Source organism: Bos taurus, chromosome 8 (genome assembly GCF_002263795.3).
Source record: "Bos taurus isolate L1 Dominette 01449 registration number 42190680 breed Hereford chromosome 8, ARS-UCD2.0, whole genome shotgun sequence".
Lineage (NCBI taxonomy): Eukaryota > Metazoa > Chordata > Mammalia > Artiodactyla > Bovidae > Bos > Bos taurus.
The window spans coordinates 75,298,241-75,322,093 of NC_037335.1; the positions used below are offsets into that span (position 1 = coordinate 75,298,241).

At 37.4% G+C, this 23,853-nt stretch overlaps 1 protein-coding gene across 1 annotated transcript in view; it reads left to right on the forward strand.

Moving 5' to 3' along the window:
• Nucleotides 1–23,853, forward strand: part of UBE2R2 (ubiquitin conjugating enzyme E2 R2) — a 95,474-nt gene that overhangs the window by 61,222 nt on the left and 10,399 nt on the right. The window contains exons 2-3 of the mRNA NM_001206110.3: nt 8,831–8,917; nt 19,170–19,267. Coding sequence (NP_001193039.1) covers nt 8,831–8,917; nt 19,170–19,267 — 185 coding nt within the window. The remainder of the gene's footprint in view (nt 1–8,830; nt 8,918–19,169; nt 19,268–23,853) is intronic.

Here is a 23,853-nt window from a genome sequence, read left to right on the forward strand (position 1 = left end):
AAGAAACCACTTCTAACTTATGTCTGTTTTTTTATCCCATTCAATTCATCTTTTACAGTGCTGTCCTAGAGTCATTTTTCTAGAATGCACATCTGGCCTTTTCTCTCTGTATGTATGGAAACCAACTGCAGTATTCTTGCCTAGAAAATTCGATGGACAGAGGAGCCTGGCAGACTATGCCCATAGGATCGCATAGAGTCGGAGATGATTGAGTTACTGAGCATGCGTGTACAGCTTTCCCCTGAAACCCCTAAACATGGCCTCAGCCTGCCTTCATCCAGTCTCCTGTAGTCAATCCACCAGCATCTCACTGCTGCACCTGCAGCTCCTTATTCTGTGCATTGGTGCCTTCTTGCTGTTTCCTCTGCTCTAATCTACTCAGGGAATTCCTTAAGACAACACCTAGCCATAGTACCAGTATGTTGTAGGCTTTCAAAGTATACAGTTTATTGGATTTTTAAAAATTCACAAGGTCATACAGCCATCATCACCATCTAACTCCAGTTTATTTCATCAACTCCAAAAGAAATCTCATATCCATTAGCAGTCAGGCTCAATTCTACTCTACCACCCGTAACTGCCTTTTATTATTCCTGGATACACTTCAGAATACTGTATTGCATTTAGTTGTCATGTCTTCTTTATAGTTTCCTCCAGTATTTGATGATTTCTCCATCTTTCTTTGTTTTTCATGACAGTTTTGAAAAGAACTGGTCAGATATTTTGTAGGATGTCCCTCCATTTGGGTTTGTTTAATGTTTTTCTCATGATTAGAAGGGTTATGGGTTTTGGGGTAAGAGCATCACCAAGATGGGCTGCATTTCTCATCACATCTTATCAGGAGGTCATGATTTCAATGATTTGACACCAGTGATGTTAATCTTATTCACTTGATTAAGGTGTTTTCTGCCAGGTTTCTCTACTGTAAAGTTAGTATTTCTTCCTTGCCCTACTGTATTCCTAGGAAGTGAGTCATTCAGTCCAGCCCACACTCCAGGGGGAGGGGAACTAAACTCCACCTCCTTAATGGGATATACCTATATATATTATCTGGAGTGCTGCTGTAAGGAAGATTTGTCCCTTCCCTAATATTTTTTCACTCAATAATTTATACCAACATGCACTCATTTAAATTTATTTTTTACCTTGGTTTATCACCCAGTACTATAAATTGCTTTACATTTGGCCAGTAGGGGCTCTTTCAGGTTGGCTTCTATGGTGTTTGTTTTTGCTTTTTCTTTCAGGCACTGTAAGATGCTCCATGCTCATGCTGTATTTCACTCTCCCAGATCCAGTATCAAGTATTCCTCCAAATAGCCTTGATTCTTTTTATTAGAAAATGGTATTTTAGGAACTGCGTATTCTTGTTGCTATTAGGATGTGACTGCATTTGGGCTCCAGGTTTATTTTTGGCTGTGCTGGGCTTTCTCACCTTGCGGCGAGCAGGGACTATTCTCTAATTGAGGTGCACAGACTTCTTGTGGCAGTGGCTTCTCTCATTGCAGAGCACGGGCTCTAGTAGTTGTGGCGCATGGTCTTATTTGGGGCTTCCCAGGTGGCACTAATGGTAAAGAATCTGCCTGCCAGTGCAGGAGTCATGGGTTCAATCCCTGGGTCAGGAAGATGGCCTGGAGAAGGAAATGGCAACCCACTTCAGTATTCTTGCTAGGAGAATCCCACGGACAGAGGATCCTGGCGGGCTGCAGTCCATGGAGTCACAAAGAGTTGGATACAACTGAGCACAGCACAGTACAGCACAGGCTTACTTGCCCTGCAGCATGTGGGATCTCCCTGGACCGGGGATTGAACTGGTGTCCCCTGCGTTACAAATAATGGCAGATTCTTAAACCAGTGGACCACCAGGAACACCCCCCCCCAGGAAACCTGCCCCCTTTTTAAAAATAAGCAGCTTTTTTTGTGATTTTAATGTACATATACTGTTCACCCATTTAAAGTACACAATTCAGCTGTTTCTAATATATTCATAAAATTTTGCAACCATAACCGTAAACAATTTTAGAACATTTTCCTCATCCCAAAAGTTCATGCGTCTGTTTCCTCCCAATTTACCCTAGGCAACCACTAATCTCTCGTTTCATAAATATGTGGTCTTTTGTGACTGTCTTACTTCACATAGCTAATGTTTTTGTGGTTCATCTACATTGTAGTATGTGTCAGTACTTCATTCCTCTTTTCCTCTGCAGTGAAGCTGAGTCCTAACAACTGGACCACCAGGGAACTTCTGTATGTCATTCCTTTTAATTGTCATATAATATGCTAGTGTATGGATATATAATGCCTTTTGTACATTCATTCCTCAGGTAATGGACACTTGGGGTTGTTCTACATTTTGTCTGTTATGCTGCTATGTACATCTCTGTACAAGTTCTTATGTAGTTCATTTCTCTTGGTCATATACCTGGTAGCGGATTTGCTCTGGCACAAGTTTATTCTTTCTAGGAACTGCTAGATTGTTTTTCAAAGTGACTACCATTTAGTATCCCCTTCAGCAATGTATAAAGCATTCTAATTTCATGACATCCTGGCCAACATTTTTTTTTTTATTATCTCTCTCTTTAACTATAGCCAGTAATCAAATGATATCTCATTCTACTTTAAGAATGCACTTCCCTGATGGCTGATGATGATGAGTATCTCTTCATATGCATATTAGCCGTTTGTTTATATTCTTTGGAGAAATGTCTGTTCAGATACTGTGCCCATTTTTAAATTGAGTTCTTTCTCTTTATTACTGAGTTACAAGCATTCTTTATGTTTTCTAGGTATGTGTCCTTTATCAGATTTGCAAGTATTTACCTCCATTCTGTAGGTTGGTTGTCTTTTCATTTTCCTAATGATGGTTTTCATTCCTTCTGGTGTTCCTATTACATGTATCTCATACTTTTTGCATTTCCCACAGTCCTTGGATAGTCTGTTCTGGTCCATCCCACCCCAATTCTTTGTTCTCTTTGCTTTTCTGTTTTCAGGGATTCCATGCGTAATATCCTATAGTTCAGAGGGTTTTTCCCCTCAACCATGTCCAGTGTTAGAAAGCAGCCCATTAAGGCATTCTTCAGTGTTTTTATCTCTAGCATTTGACTTTGGTTCTTTCTTAGGATTTCCATCTCTCTGCTTATGTTGCCTATCTGTTTTTGCATACTGTCTACTTTGTCCATTGGAATCCTTAGAATATTAATCATAGTTGTTTTAAATTCTGATAATGCCTACATCCCTGTCATATCTGGTTGTGATAATTTGCTCTGTTTCTTCTTGTGTGATATATCCTTTTGTTATGCCTTGTAATTTTTTCTTGTAACTTAGCTGTGATATACTCTGTAAAGGAATATTCTGTAAGTATCTCAGTAATATAGTGGTGGGATGTGAGGCGAGGGGAAAGAGTTGTGTACTTCTGTGATTAGGTTTCAGCCTTTTAACGAGGCTTTGCCTCTGGACTATGAACTTTCAAGAGTTTCTCAATTTTTCTTTGCCCATGAGGTGGGATATTAGGGTTGGAGTTCTGTGTTTTTCTTCCCCTAGGTTAGTTATGCTTTGACAATAATCCTTCCAAGTTAGGTTCTAAGTAGTTTCTCCTGAGGGCAGGCCTGGTTAAAAGCAGAATCCTCTGGTGTATGTAAAAGGATTTAACTTCACTCCTTTGCGTGTGGATATCTAGTTGTCTTAGCATAATTTGTTGACAAGGCCTTTTCCGCATTGAATTGTCCTTATGTTATTACCAAACTGTCTTGATCACTATAGGTGTGTAGTATACTGGGGTTGGGAAGTATGAGTTGTCTCACTTTGTTTTTCTTTTTCAAGATTGTGTTAGCTATTCTGGATCCCCCAAGTGCCAATTTTGCCATTTCTGTAAAGGAGGTAGTGAAAAAGTTGACTTAAAATTCAACATTGAAAACTAAGATCATGGCATCCAGTCCCATCACTTCATGGCAAATAGATAATAGATGGGGAAACAATGGAAACAGTGACAGACTTTATTTTCTTGGGCTCCAGCATCACTGCAGATGGTGACTGCAGCCATGAAATTAAAAGATGTGCTTGCTCCTTGGAAGAGAGGCTATGACCAACCTAGATAGCATATAAAAAGCAGAGACATTACTTTGCTGACAAAGGTCCACCTAGTCAAAGCTTTGGTTTTTCCAGTAGTCACGAATGGATGTGAGAGTTGGACTACAGAGAAAGCTGAGTGCTGAAGACTCGATGCTTTTGAACTGTGGTGCTGGAGAAGACTCTTCAGAGTCCCTTGGACTCCAAGAGATGAAACCAGTCAATCCCTAAAGGAAATTAACCCTGAATATTCATTGGAAGGACTGATTTTGAAGCTGAAACTCCAATACTTTGGCCACCTGATGTGACTAACTGATCCACTAGAAAAGACTCTGATGCTGGGAAAGATTGAAGACTAGAGAAGAAGGGATGACAGAGGATGAGATGGTTGGATGCCATCACTGACTCATTGGACATGAGTTTGAGCAAGCTCCGGGAGTTGGTGATGGACGGGAAGCCTAGTGTGCTGCAGTCCATGGGGTTGCAAATAGTCAGACACAATTGAGCAACTGAACTGAAAAGAAGGTAGCAGAGATTTCCATACAGTCATGTTGAATGTGTAGATCAACTTGGGCAGGATTACCATCTTAAGAATATTAAAGCTTGCAATCCATGAACATGTGTGTGTGTGTTTGCTCAGGCGTCTCCAGCCCTTTGTGACCCCGTGGACTGTAGCCCGCCAAGCTCCTCTGTCCATGGAATTTTCCAGGCAAGAATACTGGAGTGGGTTGCTATTTTCTTCTCTAAGGGAACTTCCCGACCCAGGCATCAAATTCATGTCTCCTGGGTCGCCTACATTGGCAGGCAGATTCTTTATCACTGTGCCATCTGGGAAACTACATGAACATGGATATTTAATATTTACTTAAGTCTTTAATTTCTTTTAAAAATGTTTTGTACTTTTTAGAGTGTGAGTTTTGCACACATTTTTGTTAAAGATTTTTTTGTTTTTATGTGAACCATTTTTAAAGTCTTTATTCTGGGTTTTTTGTTTATTTTTTAAGTATTTTGGGTTTTTTGGCCATGAGGCACATGGGATCTTACCTCCTCCATCAGGGATTGAACCCACACCCCCTGCATTGGAGGGTGAAGTCTTAACCACTGGACTGCCAGGGAAGTCCCAAGTTTTATACTTCTTGTTATTAAATTCATTCCTAAGTATTTATTATTTTTGTTGCTATTATAAATAGAATTTTCTTAATTTGATTTTGTTCAGGGATGCTGTATAGAAATATAATTGATGCTGATATTATAAATTTCATCTTGCAACTTTACTGATTTGCTATTCTAATATATTTATATTCTTTTGATTTTTTTGTATACAGGATTGTGTAGTTTACAAATAGAAATAACTTTGCTTCTTACTTTCTAACCAAGATGCCTTTTATTTCATTTGCTTGCCAGTTGCCCTGGCTAGCATCTCCTATACAGTGTTGAATACACGTGATCAGAGTGGACATTCCTGTATAATTTCTGAAATTCCTTAACCATTAAGTATAATATTAGTTGCAGTTTTGTTTACTAGATGTCCTTTGTTAAAGCAAGGAATTTCCCTTGTATTTCTAGTTTGTTGGGTATTTTCAGTCATGAAGGGGTGTTGAATTTTTGGAGTTATTTTCTATAATCAACATCATATAACTATACAGTTCAATTATTTATTGGTATAGAAATTACTTCTTTGTGTTCTTTAGTAGATTTATAATTATTATGCTGTGTATTTTTTGAATTTAATTTATTTATTTTTGACTGTGATGGCTCTTCACATCCAAATCACATTGGGATTTTCTCTAGTTGTGGGGAGTGGGGGCTACTCTCTAGTTGCTATGTGCATTGCAGTATCTTATCTTGTTGTGGAGCACAGGCTCTAGGGCATGTTGCCTTCAATAGTTGTGGCCAGTGGGCTAAGTAGTTGTAGCTCCCAGGCTCTAGAGCACAGGCTCAATAGTTGTGGCATATAGACTTAATTTCTTCATGCTGTGTGGGATCTTCTCAGATCAGGGATCAAACTTATGTCTCCTGCATTGGCAGGCAGATTCTTTACCACTGAGCCACCAGAGAAGCTCTTTTTTAAATTGGGAGGAAAAAGTTATAAACAAAAGGAACGTTTATTGTATCTTCTGTATCTATCCTGTACTATATATTTATTTGTGCCCTTTCTTCATCTTGTTTCACATGGTAGTCAGTGTCCTTTCCTTTCAGCCTAAAGGACTCCCTTTAGTATTTCTTGCAGGTGACGTCTGCTAGTCATCATCTGCTAGTTCTCAGTTTTTGTTTACCTAGGAATGTTTTAATTTGCCTGTTTGAGTTTTGAGGAACAGTTTTGCTGGATATAGAATTCTCAATTGACAGATTTTGTTCTTTGTACTTTGAATGTTATTCCACTGCCTTCTGGCTTCCTAGTTTCTGGTGAGACAGCGTCTGTTTGTCAAAGGATTCTGTTTGATGGATCGTTTCTTTCTTGCTGCTTTTAAGATTCATTCTTTAGTTTTGAACAGTTTGATTATGATATATAGATAGATAGATAGATAGATGTGTATCTCTCTGAGTTTTTTCTCTTGGGAGTTTGTTGAGCTTTTGATTGTTAGAGTCATTGTTTTAATCAAATTTGGCAAATTTTTGGCCATTATTTCATTAAATGCTCTTTTTGCCTCTTTTGTTTCCTCTTCTGAGACTCTTAATATGTATATATTGATAACCTGGTGTCCCATAGGTCTCTGTTAGTTGCTTTTTATTTCTCTTAACTCAGACTGGTTAATCTAAACAGAGCTTGCTTCAGTTTCACTGATTCTTTTTTCTGTTTCATCAAATCTGCTGTTCAGCCTATCTAGCAGATTTTTAAAATTTCAGTTATTGTATTTTGCAGCTTTGTGGTTTATATTTGGTTCTTTTCCTCCAATGCTTTTTTTTTCGCTTGTTTTTTACAGTTTCTTCATGCTGATATGCTGAAAGATTTTCCATATACATTTCCTTATTTCTTTAGCCACGGTTTCTTTTAGTCTTTGAAATATATTTAATACAGCTGATTTAAAGTCTTTTTTCTAATAAATATTTTGACCTTCCAGTTTCTGTTGGTTGCTGTTTTTACCCTTTGTATGTGCCATACTTTCTTTTCATGTTTTGTAATATTTTGTTGAAAACTGGATGCTTAAAATAATATATTGTGGCAACAAGATTTTGGTTGTTGTTGTTTGTTGTAGTTGCTTCCTTATGTAATGACTTTTCTGACCTAATTCTGAAACATCTGTGTTTTTGGTTGTGTGTGGCCAGTAAAGTCTTCACTTGGTTAGCTTAGTGGTCACCCAGTGATTGGGCAGAAGTTTCCCTTATTAAGTGAAATGCAATTATATTCCTGGAATCAACAAACCTCCTTGGCATTTTAGAGGAGCTCTGTGTGCATTTGGGGGCATGCCTTTAACACTCAGCTAGGTAGTTGCAAATTCAGTCTAGCCCTCACTTCCTGCTCGTGCAGATCTCAGGTTCACCAGAGATGCTAGTTGAAGGCCATCTAAGGACCTCTCGTGACTTTTCTGAGTGTATGCATAGCTGAGGCATATTCATGGCCCTATACATTGGCCTGATCTTCTAGTTAGAAATTGGTCAGAGATTTTCAAAGCCATACAGGCATTTCATATCCCACCCTTTCCTATTAAAATAGTTGTTGAATCTGTTTGACCTGCTGAGTCCCTGGTGGCTCAGATGGTAAAGAATCCACCTGCAATGTAGGAGACTTGGGTTTGATCCCTGGGTTGGGACAATCTTCTGGAGATCTTTTAACTAGAGCAAGTTAAAATACCACAAAGTTTACTATAAAAACCAGTTCAGCTATTTTCCTTGAATAGATCCTCCCTGAATTGCTACAAGCCTCACATGATTTTGTAGATTTTGAAGAAGTTGATTCTTAAAATTTTTGCTATTTTTCTCATTGCTTTTATTGAAGACAGAAGTTTTGAGGATCCTTACTGCCATTTTCACTGCTTATCCTCAGCTGTACTCTCAGCTTGTCCTTTCATTCCCGTCCTCATTCCCTTTTACTGGTACAGTTTAGATGAGACTTTGTTTGAATTTATTCATATTTGAAATGTGGGATTCTACTGAGGACATTCACTGTAACTGTATTTACAATAGCAAAAGAGTGCAAAACCAATATGTTCCAAAATAAGGAAATAGGTTTTTTAAAATGGTTCGTCTATATATCCATATGATGGAAACATCTTGCAAATACTAACAATCATACATACAAAGGAAAATGTTTATGATATAATACAGATGGAAAGAAACAGTATAAATACAATAATTGAAAATAAGCTTTGTAAAAAGATAAGCATACTTGAGCATGAAAAACTCCTGGAAGAGCCGTATCAAAATGATAGCATTTGTTACTCCTTGGTGGTAGGTAAATGGTGTTAAGTAAAACAAATTATCTTTGTTCTATATTATACCATAGGTCATATTAATTGTTACTAATATAAAATGCAGCCATTAATGTGACACATATTAAACTTATTCATGTTTATTCAATTAAAAATTATATAACTGTTGAGCATTGGCAATTTAACATAAATTTTTATAAATATTTAAAGAGATAGTTGTAAAAACATGCTAATAACCCTAGCATTGGGGCTAACAAAATATATATGAACTATTTTAATCTCCAGAATTTATGGTGTAGAAAGATGTTCAGTTTCATTGGAGTATATTAGGGTGAATTGTTAGGCAGATAAGTAACCTGTAGTCTTACTTATTAGCATTTCATTTTTTTTCTTTTTAGGCGCATATTAAATTTCCTATTGACTACCCATATTCACCACCTACCTTCAGATTCTTGACCAAAATGTGGCACCCCAACATTTATGAGGTAAGAGATGTCTATCATGAATTTCTTTGAAGATTTGACTTTTTGATACTGTCCTTTAAAATACCTCCATAGCTCAGTATACTGTGGTGACAAAGAACTATTCGTGGCTTTTATTATACCAGTGTATATTATGGTTAGGGCTTTCCAGGTGTCTCAGTGGTAAAGAATCCTCCTGCCAGGACAGGGGACTCAGGAGCCACAAGTTCAATCTCTGGGTTGGGAAGTTCCCCTGCAGTAGGAAATGGCAATCCACTCCAGTATTCCTGCCTGGAGAATTCCATGGACAGAGGAACCTGCCAGTCTACTGTCCATGGGGTTGCAAAGAGCTGGACATGACTGAGCACACACTGTTCCATATTACGGTTAATTTAAGATTGAGACTTTAACCAGCTTTGCTGCTCATTGCTAAGATTATAATTCCTATGTGTTAACATTTACATTTTTTAAAATTTAGTAAAGTTATACAAATTTATTTGTGTACCTGTTCCCTAGCTTCACAGACTCTAGCTTCACAATTTGTCACTTTGATCAGAGATTCAGCTTTTGGGTGAAGGGAGTGGGAATCATTTGTACTGGTCTCCTTTAAGGAGTTGCTGCATACCAGTTGAGTCTCTTCTGAAATAAATTCAAGGTTAGGGTCTTCTGTTGGACAAGTGCACATGCCTGGGAAAACAATTTCTAGCTTTTTTGATGAAATGTACTTAGCTTTGTGCTAAGTTTTAAGGATCCTGAAATGATTCCTTATGTTTCTTGGGGTATATGTCAAGGCCCACTGATAAATCCTTTGAGTTTACTCCTTTACCATTCTGTAGTCTGTTTCATTACAGTAGGGCTCTGAAGTTGTAGCTGAGGCCCAAGCATTAAATTTGTTTTTTAAAATTTGCAACTTTAGTAATATAGTTTTGGGGGGGGTGGTTTGGTCACGTGTATATTGGCAAGCTCCTGTGCTCCAGAAATAGAGCTATAAGGCCTTTACTTATTCTATAGTGCTGAATTTTGGATCTCAATCTATATAAAGAACACCTTGGAGCAGCATTATTGTTTTTCACAATCTGCTTTTTTCTGTAAGTCATTATCTTCATTTTTCTTTTCTTAAAACAGGACAGAGAGTGCTCAAAGGTGATAGATTGTAGCATTTCCAGAAATAAGCTCTCAGAATATTGTTTTCTTTAGTATCTTTAGTATTCGACATAACCATAATACAAACAACATTGAATGTGTTATACCATTCTGTATGACAAAGTTATCCTGTTGCAGGAGAGAGACTATAGAAACATTTCACTCACTGTTTCATAAGTTAAAACTGAGTTCAGTTAATACCGAAATATTTTTGTATCTGTCTCCATTTAATAATCAGAAATTCTTGCCTTCAAAACTAGGTGGTATATATAGGCTTTAGATAATAAAAGAGAAATGAAAACAACATTGAATGTGTCATACTGTTTATGCAACAAATATATACCTTGTCTTGCCACTGAGAATGCATTCATGTTAGAGCCACACACTTGCCTGTTTCCATCTCATTTATCTAATTCTCAAACTTTTGTCAAAAAAGAAAAAAAAGCATGATAAAGGAACCAAAGCTTTTTCAGAAGAAAGTGTAGGTAGATATAGTCCCCTTTCCATTGCTTTTTCACCACTTAGGTAGGCAATCTGGAGAAGGCAATAGCACCCCACTCCAGTACTCTTGGCTAGAAAAGCCCATGGATGGAAGAGCTTGGTAAGCTGCAGTCCATGGGGTCGCTAAGAGTCGGACCTGACTGAGCGACTTCACTTTCACTTTTCACTTTCATGCATTGGAGAAGGAAATGGCAACCCACTCCAGTGTTCTTGCCTGGAGAATCCCAGGGATGGGGGAGCCTGGTGGGCTTCCGTCTATGGGGTCTCATAGAGTCGGACACAACTGAAGCGACTTAGCAGCAGCAGCAGCAGCAGGTAGGCAGTCTAGTTCTGTCTCTTAAGATTTAGCATTGGATCATTATTTTTAGAAATATTTTTCATATTCATAAAAATTTTAGCAGTAAAATAATGTATGCATATCTTATGAATATGCAGTTGTTTACCATGCTGTATAAGTTGTTTGTAAACAAGTGTTAGGATAGTTAAGCATTAAATTTGATGTAATCAAATGAGTCACAAGAGACTTTTGCTCACATTTGTTAATTTACTTTGCTACATTCTGGAAAGGTATCAGAATTGAACTTGGGGGCCCAAGTATGTATTTGTGATTTTAGACATTAGAGCTCATGGTTCTTAGCCAAAGGGATGGGATATTCTTGGAGATTGCTCTCTACTCATCCATCTATGTTGTCACCTAGAAACACAACAGACCTCATTGTCAAATTATTCTAGTCACCAAATTGTTTACTACAGAATTATTTTTAATAGAACTGGGGTTGAAATGGGGGAATAGTGACAACAATATCAACAGCAACAAAACAATACTAAAGCAAAAGCCTACTCAAATGCTAAAATATATGAATTGATGAGTTTTTTATGTATTAACTTTGTGAGCATTAAAAATATCGTAAGGACTATTTTTAGTAGAAAATAGTTTATCAGGTTTTTAAAAACTAGAGCTTTGGTACAGTTTTGTTAAATACATTCACAGATATTACTGTAGCCCCCAAATTTATAAATAAACTGCTGTGTTATCAATTGCAACATTTCTTTTATCATTGCCACATTTGTGAAATTTATAAATACCAAGGGGAAACTTGGAGAACAAAAGAAATTTAATATGAACTTGTCAGCAATGACCATGCTGCACAGTTGACTCCTTTTTACTTTATATAATATGTTGAGTGATCTCAGTAACAGTTTGCCTGGTTACATGTGTTGTGTGTGTTCAGAAGTAGATAACCAGTGAAGCCCATTTGCTTCACAAATCATGTATTCAAATGAAGTTTTTGTACATAAACTCTTCAGTATGAACTTCACAGCTATGGCAACTCAAAATCTCACTGCTCTTAGTATTTATTATTCATTTTACTTCTCAGAACTGCCCTTCTCAAAGCTTAGAACTTCTCCCTCCCCCCTCCTTTTTTTTTTTTTTTTTTAAAGATTTATTTATTTTTGGCTGTGGTGGGTCTTTGTTGTTGGCACCTAGACTTTCTCTAGTTGCAACAGGCAGTGGCTACTTTTTGTTGTGATGCGCAGGCTCCTCACTGGGGTGGCTTCTCCAGCTTCAGTAGTTGTGGCTTGCAGGCTCTAGTGCACTGGCTCAGTAGTTGTGGCTTGTGGGCTTAGTTGCTTCACAGAATGTGGAATTTTCCCGGCCCGGGGATCAAACCCTTGTCACCTCCTCATAACCTGCAAATATTTCCTCTCATATGTATCGATTGTTTTTTTTCCATTTTCTTTGATAATGTCCTTTGTACAAAAGTGCTTAATTTTGATGGAGAGATCTAGTTTATCTTGTTTATGTATGCTTTTGGTGTCATACCTAAAAGTCCATTGCTAAATCCAAGGTCATGAAGATTTTAAACACACACATAGACAGAAACAGACACACTTTTATAAAAAGACTTTATGATTTAGGCTCTTGGATCTTTGTTCCATTTTGAGTTAATTTTGTATATGGTATGAGGTAGGAGTTCAACTTCATTCTTTTTGAAATCCAGTCCCAGCATCATTTGCTAAAGAGACTGTTCTTTCCCCATTGGATGAGCTTACCATCTTATCAGAAATCAGTTGGTCATGTTGTATGAATCTGTGTAGACTCTCATTTCTGTTGCCTTGACTCTCATTTCTGTTGCCTTGATCTATATATCTGTCATGCCAGTCCTAAACTGTCTTATTCTCTGTAGCTCTATAGTAAGTTTTGAAATCAGAAAGTATGAATCCTTCAACTTTATTATTATTTTCCAAGATTGTTTTGGCTTTTGTGAGTCCCTTAAATTTCCTTATAAATTTTATGGGCAGTTTGTCAGTTTCTACAAAAAGGGAAGCTAGGGTTTTGATTGGGATTGGATTGAATCTGTAGATCATACTGGGGAATATTGCCAACATTAAGTCTTCCTACCCATGAATATAGACTGTTTTTCTTTTTTTTTTAAGGTCGTCTTTAATTTCTTTGAGCAGTGTTTTGTAATTTTCTTTGTACAGGACTTTCACCTCCCTGGTTAGATTTATTGCTAAGATGTTTTATTCTTTTAGAGGCCATTGTAAATGGAATTTTTTGCTTAACTTGTTTTTTAGATTGTTCATCACCAGTGTGTAAAAATGAAACTGATTAAAAAATTTTTGTTTTATTTATTTTTGCCATGCTACAAGGCTTGTGAAATCTTAGTTCCCTTACCAGGGATTGAACCCAGGTCCTAGGCAGTGAAAGTGCAGAGTCCTAACCTTTGTCCGTGGGATTTTTCAGGCAAGAGTACTGGAGTGGGTTCCCATGCCCTCCTCCAGAGATGCCTCCACTGAAATTTCAAAAATCCCAAAATGAACTGATTTGAGTGTTGATCTTGTATCCTACAACTTTGTTGAATTGATTATCTCTAGTAATTTTCTTGTGAGTTCTTTGGAATTTTATTTGACTTTTACAATAGAAATGGATTTACTTCTTCCTTTTCAATTTGTATACTTGCAGAATTTTTCTTACTTGGCTCTGGCTACTACTTCCAGTACATTGTAAATAGCAGTGGTAAAAGTGGGTGCCCTTTGTCTTATTTCTGATCTTAGGAAAGTTTTCACCATTGAGGATGTTAGCTGTGGGTTGGTTTTTTGTTTTCTTAAATTTATCATCTTAATATAACTCCCTTTTACAGTTTTAAGATAGCTGGGAAGTATGGTTTTCTGAGTGTGTTTATTGTGAGTGAGTGTTGGGTCTTGTCAAGTGCTTTGCCTGAATCAGTTGAGATACCCATCTTTTTTTTTTTTTTAATGGAAACAAGGGCATTTTGTTTATTCTTAACCATATTTTTATTCCAAGTTAAATCCAGCAGGTGAAACTGATTGCTCTCTTCCAGTGATCTGGGCTCAAAAGACAAACACAACTGCTCACGTCTTCATTGAGTTCACTGATGATGAGACTTTACTGGAACTGTCCATCCTGCTGTTGCTCTTTTAGGGTTGTTGTAAAATTGGTGCTATTGTTTAGTCACTGAGTTGTGTCCGACTCTTGCGACCCCATGGACTGTAGCCCTCCAGGCTCCTTTGTCCATGAGATTTTTCAGGCAAGAATAATGGAGTGGGTTACCATGTCCTCCTCCAGAGATGCTCATCTTTTGATATGTCATTTCTACGTACATGACTGTTTATATCATTTCACTACTCAGAAATTTTACTTAACACACACACTAAACTGTGAACAAAGTAACATACTCCTCTGTTCTATTTTTCATTCAAACTGTGTTCTTCACTCCTGTGGTAGGTAGAACAATGCTCCCACAGAGATGTCTGCATTGTAATCCCTGGAATCTGTGATATGCACCTTCACATGTTAAGAAGACTTAGGCTTGCTTATCAGGTGACCTTGAACTGAGATTATTCTGGATAATCTAGGTGGTCCCAGTGTAATCACAAGTTCCATTAAAGAAGGGGTCCCCAATCCCTGGGCCTTTTAGGAACCAGGCCACAGAGCAGGAGGTGGGTGAGCAAGCCCCCACGTGATGGGCAAGCAAGCCAAGCTTCATCTGTATTTACAGCTGCTCCCCATTGCTCACATTATTGCTCGAGCATTCGATTCTCATAGGAGTGCAGAGCCTACTGTGCTTGAGTCATTCCAAAATCACCCGTCACCCCCACCCCTTTGAAATTGAAGTCATTCAGTCATGTCCGACTCTTTGCAACCCACTTTAGCCTGCCAGGATCCTCTGTCCATGGGATTTTCCAGGCAAGAATACTGGAGTGGGTTGCCATTTCGTTCTCCAGGAGATCTTTCCAACCCAGGGATTGAACCCAGGTCTCTTGCATTGTAGGGAGACACTTTACCATCTGACCCACCAGGGAAGTCTAAATATTTCTTTGAACCCCTTTTTTTGGAGGGGAGGGTGGCAGCAAGAATACTGGAGTGATCTTCCCCACCCAGGGATTGAACCCGGGTCTCCCGCATTGTAGGCAGATGCCTTACCGTTGGAACCACCAGGGAAGTTTCCCCACCCCTGGTCATGGAAAATTGTCTTCCGCCAAACCAGTTCCAGGTGTCAAAAAAGTTGGGGAACACTGCCTTAAAGTGGCGGAGAAGACAATGGCACCCCACTCCAGTACTCTTGCCTGGCAAATCTCATGGACGGAGGAGTCTGGTAGGCTGCAGTCCATGGGGTCGCTAGGAGTCGGATACGACTGAGAGACTTCACTTTCACTTTTCACTTTCATGCATTGGAGAAGGAAATGGCAACCCACTCCAATGTTCTTGCCTAGAGAATCCCAGGGACGGGGGGGAGCCTGGTGGGCTGCCATCTCTGGATCGCAGAGTCGGACACGACTGAAGTGACTTAGCAGCAGCAGCAGCCTTAAAGTGGAAGAGGTAGGGTAGAAAGAAAATCAGTGAGAAGGACATGTGACTTTAGAAGAAAGGCTCCAAAAATGCAGCATTGCTTCCTTTTGAGGATTAGAGGAAGAGGGCCAAGAACAAAAGAATGTGGGTGGCCTTTAGAAGCCAGAAAGGGCAAGGAAAGGGATTCTTTCCTGGAGCCCCCAGTAAGGAATGTGTTGCTACCCACACAGTTGACTTTAACCCTGTGGAGAGCAGTGTCAAGCTTAGACCTACAAGACTGTAAAATAATAAATTTGTGTTGTTTTCAGCTAATTTTGTGGTAATTGGTGTAATAGTACAAAATAAATATAACTACCCAAACATATTTCTGATGTTGGTTTATTTTTTCAGGCAATCTCATGTCTAAATTTCCTTTAGGTTATTAAAATTGAAATCATTATTGAAAGCTTCTTACAACCTTTAAGCCTTTCATTTTTCTTCCAAAGCACCTCCTAGGTGTCCTCTCCAAATATGTCTAGTTTCTCTCTCCTCGTTTCTATAGTGTTTTTTTTTTTTTTAACTTTTTCATGTTACTAACATTAATACAAAGTTTTGGAATATAGTACTTGACATTGATGTTATTGAAATTTTATTCTCCTTTTTAAAATGTTCTGTTATCTTGGTGTGTGTGTGTGCATGTATGTAAATTTGGTTTATATATAAGATTTATTCTACTTTATATGATTATACCTCTCTTTTTAAACATTTGAATCTTTTATTTTAAACCAATAGGCTACTACATCTTTCTCAGTGTTTTCTGTTAACAGTCTCTATTGCATATGAGAGAGTCCATGTGTGTTTTAACTTAGCACTTGTGAATTAGATCCTATAATTTAAATTTATGAACCAGAATATTATACATAGTGGTGAGTTCTTCTATCCATATACCAAGGGAGTTATATATAATTGTTAGGAGGCATGTATCAATTTATATAAACCATACTTATTGAAGCCAGTCATTGATATTAAAGGTGATGATTATAGCTTCTCTGTAGACAGGTTATAGGCAGATTTTCTTTTTTAAAAAAATTGGGGTATATTTGCTTCACAACATTGTGTTAATTTCTGCTGCACAATGAAGTGAATCAGCTATATATAAACATATATTCCCTCCCTCTTGGACCTCCCTTCCTTTTTCCACACCCTCTACCCCCATTCCACCCATCCAGGTCACCATAGAGCACCCAGCTAAGCTTCCTGCACTATTACAGCAGGTTCCCACTAGTGATCTATTTTACACATGGTAGGGTATCTATGTCAGTTCCAATCTCTCAATTCATTCCTCCCTTCCCCCACCCATGTTCACACATCCATTTTCTTCATCTGTCTCTGTTCCTGCCCTGCAAATATGTACAATTTTTCTACATTCCACATATATGCATTAATATATGGTATTTTTCTCTGACTTCATTCTTTGTGACAGTCTCTAAATCCATCCACATCTCTACAAATGACCCAATTTCATTCTTTTTTTATGACCAAATAATATTCTATTGTGTGTGTGTGTAGGTATGTGTGTGTGTGTGTGTGTGTGTGTGTGTATATATATATATAAAATATATATATGTGGTGGTGGTGTTTAGTCACTAAGTTGTGTCTAACTCTTGCGACCTCTTGGACCCACCAGACTCCTCTGTCCATGGGGTTTTTAAGGCAAGAATACTGGAGTGGGTTGCCGTTTCCCTTTCCCAACCCAGGGATCAAACCTGTGTTTCCTACATTGACAAGTGGATTCTTTACCACTGAGCCACGTATATATATATATATATATATACACCACATCTTTTTAAATCCATTTATCTGTTGATGGACATCTAGTTTGCTTGCATGTTGTGACTATTGTAAATAGTGTGCTGCAGTGAACATGGGTCTTTTTGAATTATGGTGTTCTCAGGGTATTTGCCCAGTAGTGGGGTTGCTGGGTCGTATGGTAGTTCTATTTTCAGTTTTTTTAAGGAACCTCCATACTGTTCTCTATAGCGGCTGTATCAATTTACATTCCCACCAATAGTGCAAAAGTGTTCCCTTTTTCTCCACACCCTTTTTAGCATTTATTATTTGTAGATTTTTTGATGATGGTTGTTCTGACTGGTGTGAAGTGATACCTCATTGCAGTTTTGATCTGAATTTCTCTAATAATTAGTGATGTTGAGCATCTTTTCATGTGCCTCTTGGCCATTTGTATGTCTTTTTGAGAGAAATGTCTATTTAGGTCTTCTGCCCATTTTTTGATTGGGTTGTTTAGGGTTTGTTTTTCTTTTGATATTGAGCTACATGAGCTGTTTGTATATTCTGGAGTAATCCCTTGTCAGTTGCTTTGTTTGCAAATATTTTTTACCATTCTCAAGGTTGTCTTTTCATCTTGTTTATGGTTTCCTTTGCTCTGTGAAAGCTTTTAAGTTTAATTAGATTTGTTTAGTTTTTGTTTCATTATTCTAGGGAGTGGATACAAAAAAATCTTCTGTGATTTGTATCCAAGAGTGTTCTTCCTATGTTTTCCTTTAAGAGTTTTATAGTGTACCATCTTACATTTAGGTCTATAATCCGTTTTGAGTTTATTTTTGTGAATGGTGTTAGTGTTCTAATTACATTCTTTTACATGTAGCTATCCGGTTTTTCCAGGAGCATTTACCAAAAAGACTGTCTTTTCTCTGTTGTATATTCTTAGCCCCTTTGTCACAGATTACGTGACCCTGACCATAGGTACATGGGTTTATCTCTGGGCTTTCTCTCCTGTTCATTGATCTATAGGTCTATTTTTGTGCTAGTTCCATACCGTCTTGATTACTGTAACCTTGTAGTATAGTCTGAAATCAGGGAGCCTGATTCCTCCAACTTCGCTTTTTCTCAAAATTGCTTTGACTATTTGGGATCTATTTTGTTTCCATACAAATTATAAAGTTTGTGTTCTAATTCTGTGAAAAATGCCATTGGTATATTTGATAGGGATTACATTGAATTTGTAAATTGTTTTAGGGTAGTATAATCATTTTCACAGTATTGATTCTTCCTATCCACGAACATGGTATATCTTTCCATCTGTTTGTGTTATCTTTGATTTCTTTCATCATTGTCTTCTTGTTTTCTGAGTACAGGTCTTTTGCCTCCTTAGGTAGGTTTATTTCTAGTTATTTTATTCTTTTTTGTTGCGATGGTAAATGGAATTGTTTTCTTAATTTCTCTTTCTGATCTTTCATTGTTAGTATTATAGGAATGCAAGAGATTTCTGTGCATTAATTTTATATCCTGCAACTTTACCAAATTCATTGATTAGCTCTAGTAGTTTTCTCGTGGCATCTTTAGGATTTTCTATGTATAGTATCATGTCATTTGCAAACAGTGACAATTTTACTTCTTTTCCAATTTGGACTCCTTTTATTTATTTTTCTTTCTAATTGCTGTGGCTCGGGCTTCCAAAACTGTGTTGAATAATAGTGGCAAGAGTGAACATTCTTGTCTTGTTCCTGATCTTAGAAGAAATGCTCTTAGTTCTTCACCAGTGAGAATGGTGTTTGCTGTAGGTTTGTCACATATGCTGTCTCCAGGCAGATTTTAGGCAAAAGTAAGAAAAGTATTTTGGAGATTGGTCAAAATGAATATTTGTAATATAAAAATGCTTAATTCTTCTTTATCATTGGATCTAAACATGAAGAAAAAGGAGTTTACTCCCCAGCAGTAAGAAAACATGTTTTCTAGGAATAAAAGAAATTTCAGCAGAATTGTTTTTTTATATCATACTTTTGAGTATTTACTGAATGTGTTATTTGTGTCTTGTAGAATGGAGATGTATGCATTTCAATTCTTCATCCACCTGTAGATGACCCACAGAGTGGAGAACTGCCCTCTGAAAGGTGGAATCCTACTCAAAATGTCAGGTAAGGAATTACATAAGGAATAATCTGGTTTCTAGGTGGCTCTTAACATTGGATATAATCTTTTAACAAGTACAAAAGAATCCTTTTTATATATGATTGCTTTGTTTTATGCTAGAGCTTTATGTAGCATGCATGCATCATTTTGAAGAGTTGTATTTATGGACTAATAATCCATATGTTGCTCATCTCTGTTCACTTTGGAAGAATTATTCTACTCTTAGTTCTTCTTCCTCTTGCATTATCTGAGTTCCACCCTGCTGCTTTAGATTTCATGACTTCCGTGTTTGAATTGGTTGCTTCTGTATTCTAGGACACTTACTACTTTTTGTTGAAAAGTCTTAGTCTTTACACTTTTTTTTTTATCCATTCATCAGTTGATAGGACATTTCAGTTGTTTCCACTCATTGGCTATTATAAATAATGCTACTGTGAACATTATGTGCAAGTTTTTATGTGCACATATGTTTTCATTTCTTTGGAGTTATTCCTGGAAATGGAATTGTGGGGTCATAACTCAGTGTTTAGCTTTTCAAGGAACTGCCATGTTTTCCAACATGCCTGCACTAAATTTTTAGTGCATTCCCACCAGCAGTGTGTGAGAATTCAAATTTCTCCAGATCTTTGCTAGCACTTGTTATTTTCCATGTTTCTTATTATAACTATCCCAGAAGGTTGACTGGGTATTCTTATTTTAGTTTTATCATCAGTGTGTTTCTTTTAAAATAACTTTAAAAAACTTATAATGATTTTAGACTATCAGAAAAATTATGAAGTACAGATAGTACCCATGTTTCCCACACCTGCCAGTTTTCTTTGTTACTAACATCTAACATTAGTATGGCTCATGTATTACAATTAGTGAACTTGTATTAGTACATTATGATTGATCAAAGTCCATATTCTTTCATGTTTCCTTAATTTTTACCTAATGTCATTTTTTCTGCTCTAAGATCCTACATATTATAGATAGCACATTACATTTAATAGATGTTTCTTCTTAGACAACTGCAACAGTTTCTTCAACTTTTCCTTGGTTTTGATGACCTTGGCAATTTTGAAGGGTGTTTTATAGAATGTCCCCCAACTGGGATTTGTTTGATGCTTTTTTCTGCTTATTATACTGGAGTTATGAGTGTTGGGAGAAATTAAGGTAAAGTACATTTTCATCATGTCATATCAAGGGTACATACTATCAGCATGACTTATCACTCTTGATGGTAACATTCATCACCTGGCTGAGACTTGTTTTTAGGATTTCTCCACTGTAAAATTCCTCATTTTCTACTTTCTGTTCTGTATAAAGGAAGTTAAAGGTGCAGCCCACACTAAGGAGTGGGGAATTATATCCCCAGGAGGCTGGGATATCTGTTTAAGTTATTTCAGGTTCTTCTGTATAAGAAATTAATCTGCTCTCCCACTTGTTAATCTTTTTCAATGATCTGGAAGCTAGTAATTCAATTAGAATCTCCATTTTTGTCAAAAGCAAAGAATTGGAAGCTTCCTGATATATGCAAGACTCTCTTACCTGTTTCTTCAAGTTATGTATTTGCTTCCCACTCTCTGTAATGAGTGTACCTAAAAGACTGTTCAAGACATATGAGATACTTTTGATTATGCTAGTTACTCACTTCTTTTTAGGTACTTTGTTCTATCCCATATACAGGATTGGGAAAAATGGGTATATTTTGGATTTCACCACATCTTGCAAGTATATTTTCTTAATCAGAAAAAAATGGCTTCCCTTTTTAATTCAACTAAATGTGTTGATACACCTCACCTTGACAAGCATCATGCCTATGAATAATTCTCAGATCAGGCATTAAGACTTGCCATAAGTTTATAATGTCTACGAAATAAAGAATCATTACACATTTCCTATACTTTCTGCTTTGCTTTAATGGGATTCTCCCTTGGGGTTGAAGCATTTCTCAACAGTATTCAGAGATGGAATTACTGAGTTTGTTTTAGTGAAGATGTAATTCCAGCAGCCCCAATCTATACATAACTGAGTTTATTATACTCCACCAATAGCAAAATACTCTTAAAAAAAATCACTCTGTGCTTTTAACAAAATTATTTATGAGGAAGGAAAAACATCTCTATTTGTAAATTTCTCTTTGTTTTGCACTTCTGATGTTTCATCCCCACTAGACAAAGCACCATAGAAATACTTGGGATGTTTGGGAAATATGCATTTCTTGTGAAGGGCAATCCTGAAAAGGGAAGCTGGAAAGAACTGACGTGATATTTTATATTATCTCCAGGGTCGCATGTATATTAGTTTCAAGACCATTGCTTTACACAGGATCTTTTAGGATCATTAGGAAAATTAGTATATTTCTGCCTCATCCCCTCGTACCTAAGCATCATACCACTGTTAGCTGAGTTTTTGTACCGTTAGCTCATACATACTTTATTACTTGAATTTTCAGCATCAAATAATACACTGACACTTGGATGTAAAAGAAAAGGAAATCTTCTGCTTCCCCCTTATAGCTTTTAAGTATTATTGTTTCTGTATTGTCAGGGTTATAAAACTTACAGTCTGTACTATAATGTGACATAATCCCAGTTTTTAAAATTTCTTATTCCTGTTGTTAGATCAGGTCACTATTTGCTGCTCATTATTTTACTTCCTTTGGTCTATTAATTGGCTGAAATTTGTTCATTAGTAATTTCTCAAGGGATTGCTCCTAGGAGCCTTATTTCATTCCCTGAATTCTCACACATGCAAAATACTATGTGCATGTGTATATGTGTATATTAGAGCGTACTAGTGTATTTGCCATTATATTTCAAATGACAGATTTTGACTAGATGTAAGATTTCAGGATCATGCTTTCTTTCCTTGAGGATATTATTGGCATTACTCTATGGTTGCTGTGGAAAAGTTTGGCTACCCTGTTTCTCATCTTTTTCGAGAAAAGGATTCAAATATTTGGGAAGATTTGTTGAAAAATTGGACCAAAACTGCAGAGTTGTTCTTTAAGTGATTTTGGTGCTTGTTTTTCAGGACTAGCTTTAACCCTAGACTAGAAGAAGGAGTTCTGAGGTGTTAGTGATTCTTGCTTTTGGAGGCTGAATGTTGAATTGGATGCTTCCCATACCACCCCACCCACCCTTTGAGAAAGCAAGCCTTCTTTCTCTCTCTCTCTTTTTTTTTTTTTTTGTGGCTTAAACAGTAGAAATTTATTTTTTCACACTTTTGGATACGCACCACCCTTATGGCAGAAAGTGAAGAGGAACTAAAAAGTCTCTTGATGAAAGAGGAGAGTGAAAAAGTTGGCTTAAAGCTCAACATTCAGAAAACTAAGATCATGGCATCTGGTCCCATCACTACATGGGAAATAGATGGGGAAACAGTGACAGACTTTATTTTTGGGGGCTCCAAAAATCACTGCAGATGGTGACTGCAGCCATGAAATTAAAAGACACTTACTCCTTGGAAGGAAAGTTAGGACCAACCTAGATAGCATATTCAAAAGCAGAGACATTACTCTGCCAACAAAGGTCCTTCTAGTCAAGGCTATGGTTTTTCCAGTGGTCATGTATGGATGTGAGAGTTGGACTGTGAAGAAAGCTGAGTGCCAAAGAATCGATGCTTTTGAACTGTGGTGTTGGAGAAGACTCTGGAGAGTCTCTTGGACTGCAAGGAGATCCAACCAGTCCATTCTAAAGGAGAGATCGGTCCTGGGTGTTTTTTGGAAGGAATGATGCGAAAGCTGAAACTCCAATACTTTGGCCACCTCATGCGAAGAGTTGACTCATTGAAAAAGACTCTGAACCACTATGAGGTACCATTTCACGCCAGTCAGAATGGCTGCGATCCAAAAGTCTACAAGCAATAAATGCTGGAGAGGGTGTAGAGAAAAGGGAACCCTCTTGCACTGTTGGTGGGAATGCAAACCAGTACAGCCACTATGGAGAACAGTGTGGAGATTCCTTAAAAAACTGGAAATAGAACTGCCTTATGACCCAGCAGTCCCACTGCTGGGTATACACACTGAGGAACCCAGAATTGAAAGAGACACGTGTACCCCAATGTTCATCGCAGCACTGTTTATAACAGCCAGGACATGGAAGCAAACTAGATGTCCATCAGCAGATGAATGGATAAGAAAGCTGTCGTACATATATACAATGGAGTATTACTCAGCCATTAAAAAGAATGCATTTGAGTCAGTTCTAATGAGGTGGATGAAATACAGAGTGAAGTAAGCCAGAAAGAAAAACACCAATACAGTATACAAACGCATATATATGGAATTTAGAAAGATGGTAACAATAACCCTGTATACAAGACAGCAAAAGAGACACAGATGTATAGAACAGTCTTTTGGACTCTGTGGGAGAGGAAGAGGGTGGGATGATTTGGGAGAATGGCATTGAAACATGTATAATATCATATTTGAAACAATTCGCCAGTCCAGGTTTGATGCACGATACTGGATGCTTGGGGCTGGTACACTGGGACGACCCAGAGGGATGGTACAGGGAGGGAATGAGGGTTCAGGATGGGGAACACGTGTATACCTGTGGCGGATTCATGTTGATATATGGCAAAACCAATACAATATTGTAAAGTT